At 34.5% G+C, this 14,814-nt stretch overlaps 1 protein-coding gene across 1 annotated transcript; it reads left to right on the forward strand.

Annotated features, from left to right (window-relative positions):
* The first annotated feature begins 1,004 nt into the window (after window positions 1–1,004).
* LOC104888790 (tetrapyrrole-binding protein, chloroplastic) lies at window positions 1,005–2,471 on the forward strand. The gene has a single exon (XM_010673869.3). The coding sequence runs from the start codon at window positions 1,437–1,439 to the stop codon at window positions 2,280–2,282; it is 846 nt and encodes a 281-aa protein (XP_010672171.2). The 5' UTR covers window positions 1,005–1,436; the 3' UTR covers window positions 2,283–2,471.
* Window positions 2,472–14,814: the final 12,343 nt, after the last annotated feature.

The following is a 14,814-nucleotide window of genomic DNA, read 5'->3' on the forward strand; positions in this document are numbered from 1 at the left end:
TCCTTTTCCACTAGAGATGTAAATGGATCGGGTTCGGGGCGGGTAGGGCATCACCCGCATCCATCACTCGCTACCATCCGCACCACCCGATCCATCCATCACTCGGAAAAATTACCACCCGAATCCATCCATCGGTCCATCCATTTACTTTCGGGTGAACGGATGGATCGGGTTATAAACGGGTGAAATTACCTCAAAATAATGCTAACCATAAAATTTCAGAAAAATAAAGTTTCAATCGATAAAACCATAGATCCACAACCACAATTCAAATTAAGTTCAAGATCACATTAATTCGCATACGGAAATTAGGAAAATTAGGTTGGGCATTGGGCTTTTAGATTTGGACATTTAGTTGGGCCTTGAGGATTGGACCTAAAAAATATTTTTTTAAAATAAACGGGTGATGGGTCGGATTAACGGGTCGGGTGATGGATGAAAATTGTCCACCCGAATCCGATCCATCACCCGCACCCGTTAATCCGTCACCCGTTCACCATCCGTTTAAACCGGATTTTTCACTCGTCCATTAAGACGGATGGACCGAGTGACCGGATGGTCCATTGGATATTGCCATCTCTATTTTCCACCCATGTCATCCACTTTTTAATATTTTAACACATTTTTTAGTTTCTCTCTCATTTTTCACTTATCTCTCCACCTTTTCAGTTTCTCTCTCATATTTTTGTACTTTCTTATTAATTATTCCCTAAAATAAAATGAGTAAATTAAAAAGAAACAAAAGCACTAAGGAATATCTATCAAAAAGTTTGTTTTGACATACTATACTACACATTACATTGTCACGAGCCGGAAAATGTGTCTTTTACTACAATATGTTTTCTTTGTTAAGAAAGTTATAAGATAAATAACTGAAATCATGATTTCGAATGGTTAAAAGTTACAGTGCTACTAAAGTTACATGTTTACAATATTTGTGGGAATACATCTTCCCTCCTTGTAAGGTGTAAATACAAACTTTCTCTTCAACATTTGGTATAGGTAAAGTTGCATGCTGTACACTTTTCATACCTCAAATTGCCTGATTTTTAGCACTTCACTTGTCGTTATCCTCATTATTGCATATCACTCTACAACAACACACAACCTCACAATTTTTCTTTCCCTCTAAAACAAAAAAAAAAACTTCAGCATGGCAAAATTAAAGCAAATGAGTAAATGATAAAGTGAGAAAAAATCCCACCCTCACCCTCATCTAACCAATCAAAATCACTCTTTCTATCTTCTTGGATCACCTTCCCATATTTCCACCTTGTCCTCATCTTATTCCTTTCTTTTATCACTCCCTACCTAAGTTAGTTAGTCCCCACATCAAAAAAACACACACACTTCCCTCCACTAAACTTAAAAACTTTCCCTCTTTTCCTTAACTACTTGTCACATTTCTCACCACCACAATTCTTTCTCTTCTTACCATGGCCACCATCCACCACCATCATTACCACCACTCTTCTCACTCCGCCGGGGCCATTCGGCCTCGGCGACACTCCTTAGACTACTCCTCCCTCCCTTCCTCCACCATTACATCCTCCTCTCTTTCCTTAAAACACCCCACATCCACCATCTCCTTATCCTCCCACATGATCACATTTTCACTTTCCTCCACAGCAGCCGCTACAACAACTCCCATCACTGCCCCAGACACCGCCTTCTCGCTAGATAACCTCCAACGCCACCTCGCCTCAGGAAACTTTCGTTTAGCGGACGACGAAACCCGCCGTCTTATCATTGTCTTAGCTGGTGAAGCTGCCATCAAAAGAGGCTATGTTTTCTTCTCAGAAGTGCAGTTTATACCTAAGGATGATCTCATAGCCATTGATGAGCTTTGGAAGAAGTTTAGCAACAATAAGTTTGGTTATAGTGTTCAAAAGAAGATATGGTTGAAGGTTGATAAGGACTTTACTAGGTTCTTTATTAAGGTAGGGTGGATGAAAAAGCTTGATACTGAAGTTGAGCAGTATAATTATAGGTCTTTTCCTAATGAATTTATTTGGGAGCTTAATGGTAATAATAGTAATAACAATGTTGAAGAAAATAGTAGTAGTAATAATATTCCTCCTGAAGGACATTTGCCATTGACAAATGCTTTAAGAGGAACTCAACTTTTGAATTGTATTTTATGTCATCCTGCTTTTAATGAAGAAGGGGAAGAAAGTGACAAAGGAGAAGATGAACAAGTTCAGGTTGATGAAAGTGATAAGAAGAAATCAAGGTTTGCTTCTTTAAGGGATAGATTATTTAAGCCAAATTATAGTTTTTAAGTAGGAGGTAATTAAAAGAAGAAGAAAAGAAAAAATGAAGTTTGGGTTTTATTTTTATATAGTATATGATTAGCAAGTACTTGATTATATTATGATGATGATTCTCCATCTTTTGGCTTTTTGATGGGTTTTGTTGAGTATAATATGTAAAATTCAAATATTTAATTGAAAGTGTTGTAAATTTGAGTATATGCTATGCAGTAGCATGCTGTTTTTTGTCCTTTTTGTGTGTTTCAACGGCTTTGACATGGGGAATTGTGCAAAAATGAACTCCTAAATAGAGTAGTACTTGGCAAGGTCGAACTTGTATTTCTTACATCATGCATATCTTCTTTATAGATTTAGTTCAAATTTCTTAATAAATGATGATTTAGTAATGTTCATCCACTATATACTTGAGTGGCTGAGTACTATAACTAGAATATAATACATTCCTTTGAATTTCGAAATTGTTTGAGGTTTAGTCCATGTGTGGATTGGAACTCTACAAAGTTTAGACAATGGTTGCTTTATAAGTTGAACACATTTATCTTATCTTATTGTTTTTTTCTACTTTTTAAGGTGAATATATAGTGAGAAGTGATAACTTAAAGAGGCAAATAAATATAAACAATTGGGTATTTCAGTATATACTTATTTTTAGTTAATCCAGATTGTATGTAAGAATAATGTTTGCTTCGTACAAAACTTACTATAGGTAGGATGTAGATCCACCAAGTAAGGTTTGGCATTATGCCTTGAAGGATATGAGATCAAACCTCACTGGTCACTAGAGGTTATTTGGGGGTGAAGTTCCCTTACCATTCCCGTTCCTTTTAAGGAGTCTGACTTGTTCATACTTTAGGTACTTTTTCTTGTAAAAATCAGTATTACATGGTAACTTCATAGACAATAAATACTTATAATTATGCCTAATAAGTTTATTTTAGTAACTAATGTTTATCAGTTACATAAAGCCTCCAACCACTTGACTGCTCTGGGGCAAATATTGTAAGATCATAAGAGCTATCACGAAGTGAATTCGTCCACACCGTAAATAATTTATCATCATTTAATCTTTTATAAAACCAAACTTTTCCTATTTTAGTGATAACTGAGAAGTCTTTACGATGAATATACATATACTTTATCCGTTATGAAATAAGTGAAACTTCTCTTTTTTATTTAAGAGCTTTTTGAAAGAAACGTTTTACTTATTTCAAAACGCAAGAAGTATTATATACTACTCATTTTTATAGGTCCACACAATTACAAAATTCATTTGAAAAGTAGTAAGTTTTGATGTAAGCATAGACTAATAATACTTCCTCCATTTCATATTACTCGCTACATTTCTCAATTCACAGACTCCTATGCAATTTTCGGAGAAGAGAGAGGTAGAGAGTAAAAAGAAAAGGGACCTATGTGAGAGGAGAGAAATAGAGGGAGTTTATTGCGCAAAAAAAGTGTAGTAAGTAATGTAAAACTTTTCACAATTGTATTGAGTATTATGAAACAGAGGAAGTAGTTAATACCGTCATGAATTTTAACAAACATGATTAGTAAATTGTCAGCTGGAACTCAACCCTTGGAGCTTTTACTCAGTTCTAGCGCCGGGCAAGGCGGAACATACCCGGCCCACCAGCAATGGGTAGCTCACGGACTTGACGTGCTGGATAGCCCAAGGCCCACTACAGTTATGGTAACTTCAGTATATATACTAGCCCAAGGCTCCAATGGCTAGCGGAGGCAACCATGCCTACAATCCGGCCCACCATACTTAGGTTGGTCTTAGGCCCATCATGAGTTGGGTCGGCTACTATTATCAGCTTACCTTTTGTGGAGTTTCCCTGATTGCGTGGGCTTGCAACGGTTACAGTGTCTGAGTCAGCGTAGTCTGTTAATTGGTCATAGTAATAAACTTGGATTTGGGCCTTTTTGATCTGTGTGTTTTCTGGGCTCGTGTTGTATTTATCATCCTACTTATGCTAAGGAGCACACACCATAGTTGCTATTTCTTCTCCTGTTTTCACCATAGTTGCTAAATAGAGTACATGGACAGAGAATAAATCTATACTAAAAGGCGTGTCTGACATCATATACTTCATCAGTTTCATAATACTCGCTCAGCTCGTCTTGCAAGAGACTGCCTAATTATAACATTATAATTAGGCAGGCCCAAGTCCAAACAATATGAGCTAATCAGGCCATATTGCAAATTTTTTAAAAAAAAACAGAACAGCTTGCAATTCTCTTTCCTCTCTCTCCTCTATCTTCACTCTTCATTCTCTTCAATGGTGGAATCTTCCCGCCAACGGAAATTCTCCATAGCAGCTCCATCATCACCTTCTCCGATTACGATTATCCGATTATAATGATGCCGAATTTCAGCGAGAGAAGCTCCGAAATTCGACGACTGCACTGATTTGTCCACCATTGACGTTTCTCTACAACTTCAAAACCTTCCATTAGAAGATTCTCTCTCCAAGTTCTACTCCAATGTTCTACCTCACACAATTAACGCTTGTTATGGCGATTTTCCGATCACTTCCTGCCCTAGCCATGGCGAGTTTCAAATTTCAGAGGTTAATTTTGAATCTTGACTTTTTATCGTCAATTTTTGTGTGTTTACCTCTTTGATTCTATCATTAAATTTTAGATTTGCATTGTTAATTTAGTGTGTGAATTATTTCTAATTGTTCTTGGAGTTGAGAACGGCGAACGATGTGAGATTGTATGTACGCTTTGATTTTGGAGGCTATATTGATATTCTTGAAGGTCTAAGCTCTGTTTGAACGGCGAACGACGAATTATCTCTGTTTGAAGTTCTAAGCTCTATTTGAAATTGTTACAGGCATTAAGTACCCACTTTAACTCATTTAGTAACCAGTTTAGGTTTATATGTGACCGGCCACTTTAACTCAATTCTCCATCAGTTCAGTGAGAAGTTTCAAATTCAATTACTTACTGCTTTCCTAATTCTTCTATAAGGCTAAACAAGTTCTCATTGCAAGATATTGCTCTCCTATTTGAAAGATGCATAATTTTCCCTGTTATAAAATGAAACCTACATTTTGCTAGCCTGTTATAAAAATAGAAGTGGTGTGTGCATTTGTTTTGCAGAATGCTTTGCTCGAATTCCATAGGGTTGTAAATATAAAAGAACGGGTAGTTTCTGGTACTATATAATATATTACTCTTGAGGCAACTGATGGTGAAAAGAAGAAGGTTTACGAAGCGAAAGTGTGGGTTAAGCCATGGATGAACTTCAAGGAAGTGCAGGATTTCAAGTATGTGGGGTGATGTCAATGCTCCGGCAGAGGGCTGCAACAGCTAGCTAGGTATACACTTGCATGTTCCTCTAAAAATGAGACTGCCCCTTGACCTGATTCTTGGTCTGTTGTTTAGAATTTGTTCTGTTTGAAGTTCTAAGCTCTGTTTGAAACTGTTACAGGCATGAAGTATCCCCTTTAACTCATTTAGTAACCAATTTAGGTTTATTTGTGACCACACTAGCTCAATTCTCCATTCGTTTAGTGAGAAGTTTCAAATTCAATTATTACTTATTGATTTCCTAATTCGTCTACAAGGCTAAACAAGTTCTCATTAGAACATACTGCTCTCCTAATGAATCGTCATTTGGGTTCTTGTTATATGAAAGATGCTTAGTTTTCTGGCAGTTTGTTTCATCAAGTAACTAGTTTACTTCCTTATGTGACCAGTTTAAGTTCTTTGGTAGCCAGTTTATTTTTTTGTCAGCATTTTAAATCATCTGGTTTTCACTGTAAATGAATTTGATGTATAATTTGATTCCACAGGCACAAAAAAAACAATCTCAAATTCCCACCAAGTAAGCAGATGAAGCTAATCAAGCATTTTGCAAGAGATCGAAAAGACACCAAGGCGTACCCAACACAGCCACTGTAGTTCTGCAAAATCATCTCCCACGAAGCAAAACTCTCATGTGAAGGAATCCGAACCAACAACTAGATCCTCTCCAAGAAAGTAGTTTGAACAAAAACTGTTTTGGTTACTAACAATGATGATTAATTAGTTTTGAACAAAAGAAGTTTGTGTAATTAGTAAAAGTACAAACAAAACATTACCAATTGTTATTTTCAAAATTATGATAAGTGATACACAACTTTAGGTTCTAATCACAAGTTATGTTGATCAATAAGTTTTATGTTCTTAAGTGACTGTATATGTCAATTAGAGACCATGATATACCAATTAGTCACTATTTCATGCTGACTTTAGATTTCTTCAAATTAGAGACTACTTTAATCCATTTGATGCTTGTTCAAATTAGTCACCTATTCATTTAATTTGCTGATTACTTTAATTTAAAAAACAAAAAGATGAACATCTAAAATATTTTTTAATAAGTGACTATTTAAATTCATTTGGTACCTAATTTAAGCTAATTGGTGCCCACTTTAATATATCCACTGAATATTTAAGCTGAGAAACTTCAAATGTGAAATGGAAAGAATCAAATGTATTTATTAACATAATCACGAACAAATGTCACTCCAATTACATGTGTGAATTCCTAAATATAAAAAAATAATAAGTGACCAACAATAACCATTGTGTCACCAACATAAATCATCATGTGACCACTATAATCATTCAAACGATACAACAATCTAGTATTCTTTAACTTTGTTTCATGCTCAGGTGATGGAGAATCATAAAACTTTTGACGTTGTTTGTCACGCCCTGGTGAATGAGTGTCGTTACGTTGGTGATACTGTCGTGGTGGTGACTACAAAAAAAAAAAATAGATTTGAAAAAAAAACAATGCAATGCAGTACAATGAGAGCAACTCAAAATCAGATGAAAAATTCAAAAATCATAGACGAAAAACAGAGGATTTAACAAAAATATAATTCGAAATTACCTTAGGACTATTGATTGCAAGTAATCAAGTTTCACCTTCTCATATCTCTCATCAACAAACAACTAAAAATCAGAGATGGAAAATTACAAGCAAGTTGATGATGATTCAAAATCAGCAATATAATCACCACTCCACAAAACCACTCCACAAAATTTAATCCAAGATATTTAATTCAAGTGTCCAGAGTATAAGAATCAACAAAACCACTCCAAAAGATTCTCAAAATTAAACAAATCATCATTACAAATACAACATTATGGACATAATGCAGGATCAAAACCACACAGATTTCAACTACTTAAATGATCACAATTCCATAAAATCTCCACGAATGAAAGAATTCAACTCGCAAATTAACAATTCCATAAAGAATTCAACTCGCAAATTAAATGTTCATCTAAAAGAAAAATTGAAATTAACAAACAAATGTTACTAAAATTACGTCATTAGGAAGTAACTGAAACTCGAAATTCAATAGCTCAAGAAACAGAGATAAGAAAAAAAAAACAGCATCATCATTCAACACATTTGCTCAAATTCACGATAAGAAACAAAAAAAGAGAACAACAAAAATCAGCGAAAATGCAAAAGAAACTCACCGGAGTATAAAAAAGAAACACAACAATCTTCTTTTGAAGATGCAATTGGTTGGTTTAGGGATTCGAACACGGGAAAGATGACCTATGAGATGTTCCATGCCGTCCACCATGCTTGATTATCAATGGAAAGAAGGAGAAGGAAATACAGAGGAGAGAGAAAATGATGAGAATTAGTGAGTTTTTTTTTGTTGCCCTAACTAATAGCAAATGAGCAGAGAGAATTAAGAAGACATTGGGTTAAATGACAATGGTTGTGGTTGGGCTTCTATATTAGAATTGGGTCTGGGCTGCCTACTTTTAATATTATAATTAGGCAGCCTAGCCTAATAATTAGTGATACTCGCTACATTTTTCATCGTGTGAAGTTTCACATTACTTGCTACACTTCCTTTTTGTGCTATAAACTCTCTCTATCTCCCTCCTCTCACATGGATCCCTTTTCTTTTTATTCTCTACCTCTCTCTTCTCCAAAAATTACCTAGGAGTCCGTGAATTGAGCAGTGTAGCGAGTAATATGAAACGGAGGAAGTACATATCACGTGACACCTATATTACTCTCATTCAACTAATAAAAGTAAATCGGCTTGCAACAAGATTTGAACCTGTGACATCTTGCTATTATACATAGCACATTTATCATCTCAACCAACTTTGTATATGTTTCAAATGTTCACATTATTATATTTGTACCTTTTAAATGTTGAGTTTTTTATTATATTTTAATGCGAATGAAAATATATATATATATATATATATATAATATTATATATATATATATATATATATCAAGTCCGGGAAAGAAAATACTACTTGGGGTAATGCCCGAAACCAAATACTATTCATTTCAATGTGAGTTTTATAAGAGTTTATATTTTAGACCAACTTAAGCGCAACTTAGAAAGTAATTAATTAAAAGAGTTCTTCAAGAAAAAGTCTGAAAAATGCATCGAATAGGATAAACCTTATAAAATTGATGGCTAATGTGTCTCTAATAAACGAGTGTCGAGTAGTATTGTCTTCCTAACCAATAAAAACATATTATTCTTCGATCCGATTTTAGGATGGTTCTTATAAAAAAATATTAAATTGCTTCAATTATTAATTCTCTAACTATGAAAACTTTTTCATAAAGGAAGAACCAATTGATCAGTATGTCGTGCAATTTCTTGCCATAATTAAGGGAAAAACAAAAAAAATAAAAAATATAGGAGAATTATTTTGTCAAGGAAAAATTACATGGGGAAGTGACATGTGGTTTTTCTGGAATTTCAGTAGTATGATATAAATTGTAATCTAAATGATATCTATTACTTTATACAAGATCATCAGACACGAAAAACAACCATTAGATGTAATTGACCTTAAATAGTCTTATAACTCAAACATATTGGGAAAATTTAAACCATGAAGTGCAACCTACACGGTGTAAATCGATATATTCAAAATGTATTTTTTTGGCAAAGTAGTAACAAACTTTTAAAATCATTTTAATGAAAATACTAATTATTATATATAAGTCATAAGTCATAATCGTGTAACACACGTAGCGACATGTCCAATATTTTGCGTAGGGTGAGTCACCACCGTCCACCAATAAAATATAAATTAATAACCTTGCATGAATTTTTTTTTTTAAAAACTTTTAAGTAATTTAACTCCAAAAATAATATTTCAATTTTCCGAATTTTAACATATCAATAAATAAAATAATATCACAATTTTAACCATATTCATAAAAGTAAGTATTTTTACAACAAAAAAAATCACAATTAAATTGAAGACTAACTACTACAAGATAGTGAAAACATGAATTTTCAAAAATGAAACTAAAGATGAGCTAATTCCAAACCAAAGGGTATTCGTACCACAATTTTAAGTTTTTATCCACATCAATGTAAAATTTTCTAATTATATCGACAAAAAATAAGTATGGTAACTTACCTCCTTGCAAATTAACTGAAACTCGTCAACAAAGTACAAAATCAGCAATTTAAAAAACCAAAGTGAAAGAAAATAAAAAAAAGGACACGCATATGCCACGCCACGGGAAGTAAGAAAGCAATGGTTGTCAGTTGTCACTGGGTGGCTTGGTGTGATGCAACGGTGGTGTAAGACAATAAAAGAAAGAGGTAGCGGGACTGTCCAAAGCAGTATAATAATAACCTTTTAGCTAAAAATTTCATAATAGCTAGGGATAGGTTTGCATCAAACATACGCGAGAATGTGAAATTAAGGCTTATTAGAAGACGAGAGTCTAATGGAAGAACATACAATTTTCCAACGACACTAGAAGTTATTGCGCTTGTTGGAGATATATTGATAGTGTCGATAATATAAAAGAGATATAATTATAGGAACAAGGGGTGGAAAGTTAAAGAAAATTTATGAGCTCCACCCCTCTTACCTAGCAACACAATATCCACTGTTATTTCCACATGGAGAAGATGGATTTAGAATGGGATTATGCATAGAGATAAGCAACAGACAATTCAACGAGAAAAAGAGATAAACTCACAATGCATGAGTTCTTTGCATACAGAATACATGATAGAGCTTTCGAAGCTGCAACTATACTCTTATCTCTGAGGTTCTTACAACAATTCTTAGTTGATGCTTACACAATTATTGAAGCTGAAAGGTTATGTTTTCTTAAAAATAACCAACAGAGTCTGAGCCGGCGAATGTGAAGAATTTGAGAGGGATTGTAAAAAGAGGAGAAACAGAAGGATCTTCTACAGAAAGTCGTATAGTATTACCAGATTCATTTAGAGGACATATTTACATGAGAGAACTATCTGGATGTGATGGCTATTTGTAGATGGTATGTGTATCCAAATTTTTTAATAGCATTTACATGTAATCCTAAGTGGCCAGAGATCACTAGATTTGTAATGAAAAGAGGCCTTAGGCCAGAGGATATATCGAGTTTTTAAAGATGAAACTTGACCAGTTTGTCATAGATTTGAAAGAGCGCAAAATATTTGGCAGGGTAGTGCTGGTATGTAAGACATCTTGCTTAATAGTTAATACTATTATTATTGTTATAGCTTTAATTTCCCTTTTTAATGTTATAGTTATTTATTGTATATAATATGATTACAAACTTACTTTGTTGGTATTTGCATTTTCAGTGGTATATATAGTAGAATTCCAAAAGCGTAGTTTGTCGCATGCTCATATTCTGTTGTTCCTACATCAAGAAGACAAATACCCCGTAGATTCGTATATTAATAAGATTATTTGTGCCGAGTTGCTTGATCAACGTGAAAATCCAGAACTATATCAATCCGCCACTTGAGCTCATGATGCACGATCCATGTAGTGCAGCAAACACAGATGCCATCGTGTATGATTGACAAAAAATGCAGTAAGCATTTGATGCCACAAAAGTGGATGATAAAGGATATCATGTGTACAGGCGAAGAGATACTGTATCTATAGTTGAGAAGAGTGGAGTTCATCTTGATAATCGGTATGTCATCCATATAATCCCCAATTGCTTCATAAATATCGAACACATAAATGAATGGCATAACAAGTCTAGATCATTTAAATATTTGTTCAAATATATAAACAATGGGTATGATAGGATTATTGCTGTGGCTTATCTAGACAAAAAAAGAAAGAAGGTAAAGACAATGAAAAACATGAGATAAAGATGTTCTACAATTGCCGATACATTTCAGTATGTGAAGCAATTTAGAGGATTTTAGTTTTAACATTCATTATTGAATTCATGTTGTGGAAAGACTAAGTTTCCATTTACCGGGAGAACAAATTGCTTTTGTTTAATGATCATGCTGATGTAGAATCTATACTAGAGATACCTCATATCGACAATACAAAATTCCTATCCTGGATGGATTGAAATGACATATGTGCAAAACCCAGAGAGTTTAGTTATGTGGAGTTCCCTACAAAATTTGTGTGGAAGTAAGATCAGAGAGAGTGGATACCAAGAAGTAAATGTTTTGCAATAGGACGAATCTACCATGTCACACAAGGATATGGAGAGAAGTTCTATCTTAGAACTTTGTTCAACTTTGTAAAAGGCGCAACATGCTACGAAGATATTAGAACAGTTGATGGTGTAGTGATTCCAACATTCAAGGAAGCTTGCTATGCAATAGGGTTACTTGATGATGACTTTTAGAGAATCAGGGCGCTACCTAAGACATTTGTTCCCCATGCAACTGTTATCGAGGAGTTTGTCAAATCTGGAGGAAATTCGGCAGAAGACTTGATAATTACTATCTAATGACATTCTGTACAAGCAGTGTGCTATTCAAAAAAATAAAGGTAAACACCTATGATAACATTGTTAAATAATAAGTAATAAGATATTTTTAAATAATGTGCATACTAAATATAGATTACAACCTCCTTTGAATTTATGTTTTCACGGATCTCCAGGACGATCAAATTGAAGCTTTTGCATTGGCTATTGAAACCATGCTCCAAAGTAATGATGCATAAGTTTTGTTTTGAAACACTTAATAGAAGTTTGAAGGACATCATGAAGTAAGTTGATAGGGTGGAGTCCTGGTATTTGGTGGTGATCTCAGGCAGATATTACCAGTTGTAACAAAAGAAACGAGGCAAAATATCGTGTTCGCGACCATTAATTCATTTTACTTGTGGGAATGTAAGGTCCTAAGACTTACTCGCAACATGAGATTACAAGCAGCTTCTTCGAAATCAGCTGTTGATGAATTAATTACGAGAATTCTCAGATTGGATACTAAGCGTAGGAGACGAAAAAGGAGGGGGTGGTGAAGCCGTAATTGAGGTTGAAAAGATATCCTTATAGATCTTGGGGCAGATCCAATTTCAGCAATTGCTGATAGTACATATCCATACCTATAAGAGCATATTTGGGAAGCTAAATACTTCCAAGAAAGAGCTATTTTAGCGCCAGCAATGAGATAGTACAGATAGTCAATGATCATGTTCTATCTACCATTCCTGGAGAAGAAAGAGTGTATTTGAGTTCGAATGCTATAGGCAAAGAAGAAGACAAATTTGGAGTACATGAAATATACTCCACTGAATTCCTCAATACAATAAGATGCTCAAGTCTCCCGAATTAAAGCATACGATTAAAGGTTGGTGCGCCAGTTATATATGTTTCTAAGGAATATTAATCAAACATCCGGATTATGTAATGGCACGAGGTTAGTTGTCAATCAATTAGACAATCGTGTTATGAAGCTACTGTTATTTTCGGAAGCAATGTCAAAGAAAACGTACTTATCCCAAGAATGACACTAACCCCGTCTCACTCCACCAAATTTCCTATCAGATTTCAGAGACAACAATTTCTTTTAATGGTTTGTTTTTCTATGAGTATAAAAAAGTCAAGGACAATCTCTATCTCATCTAGGTCTGTATCTCCCGAGAATGGTTTTCAGCCACAGATAATTTTATGTTGCCGTTTCCAGTGTTACGAGCAATATAGGACTCAAGATCCTTTGGTTTGATAAAGAACATGGTTGTGTATAAGTATAACAAATGTAGTTTACAAGGAAGTGTTTGCAACATATAAATTGATTTGAAAATTTCATTTGTAATTTTTTGTTTTCACCACTCTTATTCTATGATTTTGTGTAATATAAAAAGTTAAGTCAATGTTATTATGTGATTATTTTTATGTATCTAATAAAGCAATAAATACGGGTTTTAAAACTAGTTCAAACTTCAAAGGACTATATGAGACGCCAATGTATACATGGAACCACTAACGATGCATGTTAATCCTACTAAGAGACAAGAGCCACAATTTGAGTTACGAAAGAATGGAAAAACAAGTTTTTAGACTGTTATTGTATATATGCAGCATTGCAGCTTCATTAGTATGTACATGATCAGCGGCATACATAGAAATGACTAGACATGCTTAGTTCGGTGTGAATTTATCAAGAAATCAGAATCAGAAAACATTTTACCCTCAAAGGCATGTTTGGTTAGTGGCCATAGTTGTTGGCAACAACAAAGTAATGCATTGCATTGTTTTTTTTATAAGGAGAGAAAAATTAGGTTAGTCCCTTAAATAGGACCATTCGAAAGCATCTTTATGGATGATAGAGAGAAACACATGATCATTAAGTTCAAACTATCGATGAGGAGTCCGAATCGAGTGATCCTTGTGAGCCAGGAAATCCTACTGCTTAATTAGCTCCGTGGAAACAATTGTTGATGGAAAGAGAAAAGAACTCCTTGAGATCCACCCCTGCGTCCAAAATAATATTATTAATTTTCGGATGGATCATCCACACTTTTCTAAAAGAGTTAATAACTACTAGGTTATCTCCCTCCACAATAAGATGAGTAATTCCTAGTGAAATGGCTGCTTTAATTCCTTCTCTCAATTCCCAAACTTCTGTAGTCAAGATAGAAGAATTATGGTGGAGACTACCAGCAACCATGATGGAAATTTTACCGTGAGAATCACGAACGACATATCCAAAAGAGGAATCATCATTATCCACTTTAGAGCCATCAAAATTAAGCTTAAAAACATTACTAGGAGGCTTAACCCACCAAACCTCTTTAGTAATCTTTTGGGGCTTAGTCTTTTGAGATATGAAAAGACACTCATCCATACTGTGCGCGTGTCTCCAATCCTTGTAGAAATGGATAATAGACATAGCTATCTTAGACGGGACAAAGGCTGCCTCTTTAAAGATAATTATATTACGAGCGAATCAAATATGTCACCAAACAATGAAAATTTTACAAAATTCATCATGGTTAGACTTTTCCCTCAACCCAACAATGTTCTCACTTAAACTCAAACTAGTATCAAAATAAGGCATAACAGACCAAGAGCTATAACCATATAGACTGGCAAACACATTATGAGCAAAGGAACACTCACAAAAAATGTGATATATCATTCTCCTTATGGAAATTGCAGAAGGCACATTCCTAAGAAAGAAAAACATGGCTTCTTTTAAGACGATCTTTAGTGGGAAGGCCACCCCAGACAAACTTTCCAGATGAAAAACCTAATCTTGGGAGGGATATTACTCTTCCAAATCCATTCATA

The sequence above is a fragment of the Beta vulgaris genome, chromosome 3 (genome assembly GCF_026745355.1).
Source record: "Beta vulgaris subsp. vulgaris cultivar EL10 chromosome 3, EL10.2, whole genome shotgun sequence".
Lineage (NCBI taxonomy): Eukaryota > Viridiplantae > Streptophyta > Magnoliopsida > Caryophyllales > Amaranthaceae > Beta > Beta vulgaris.

Bases quoted from the DNA above. Each gene is read 5' to 3' on its own strand.
- LOC104888790 (XM_010673869.3), top strand. From the start codon at position 1,437: ATGGCCACCATCCACCACCATCATTACCACCACTCTTCTCACTCCGCC.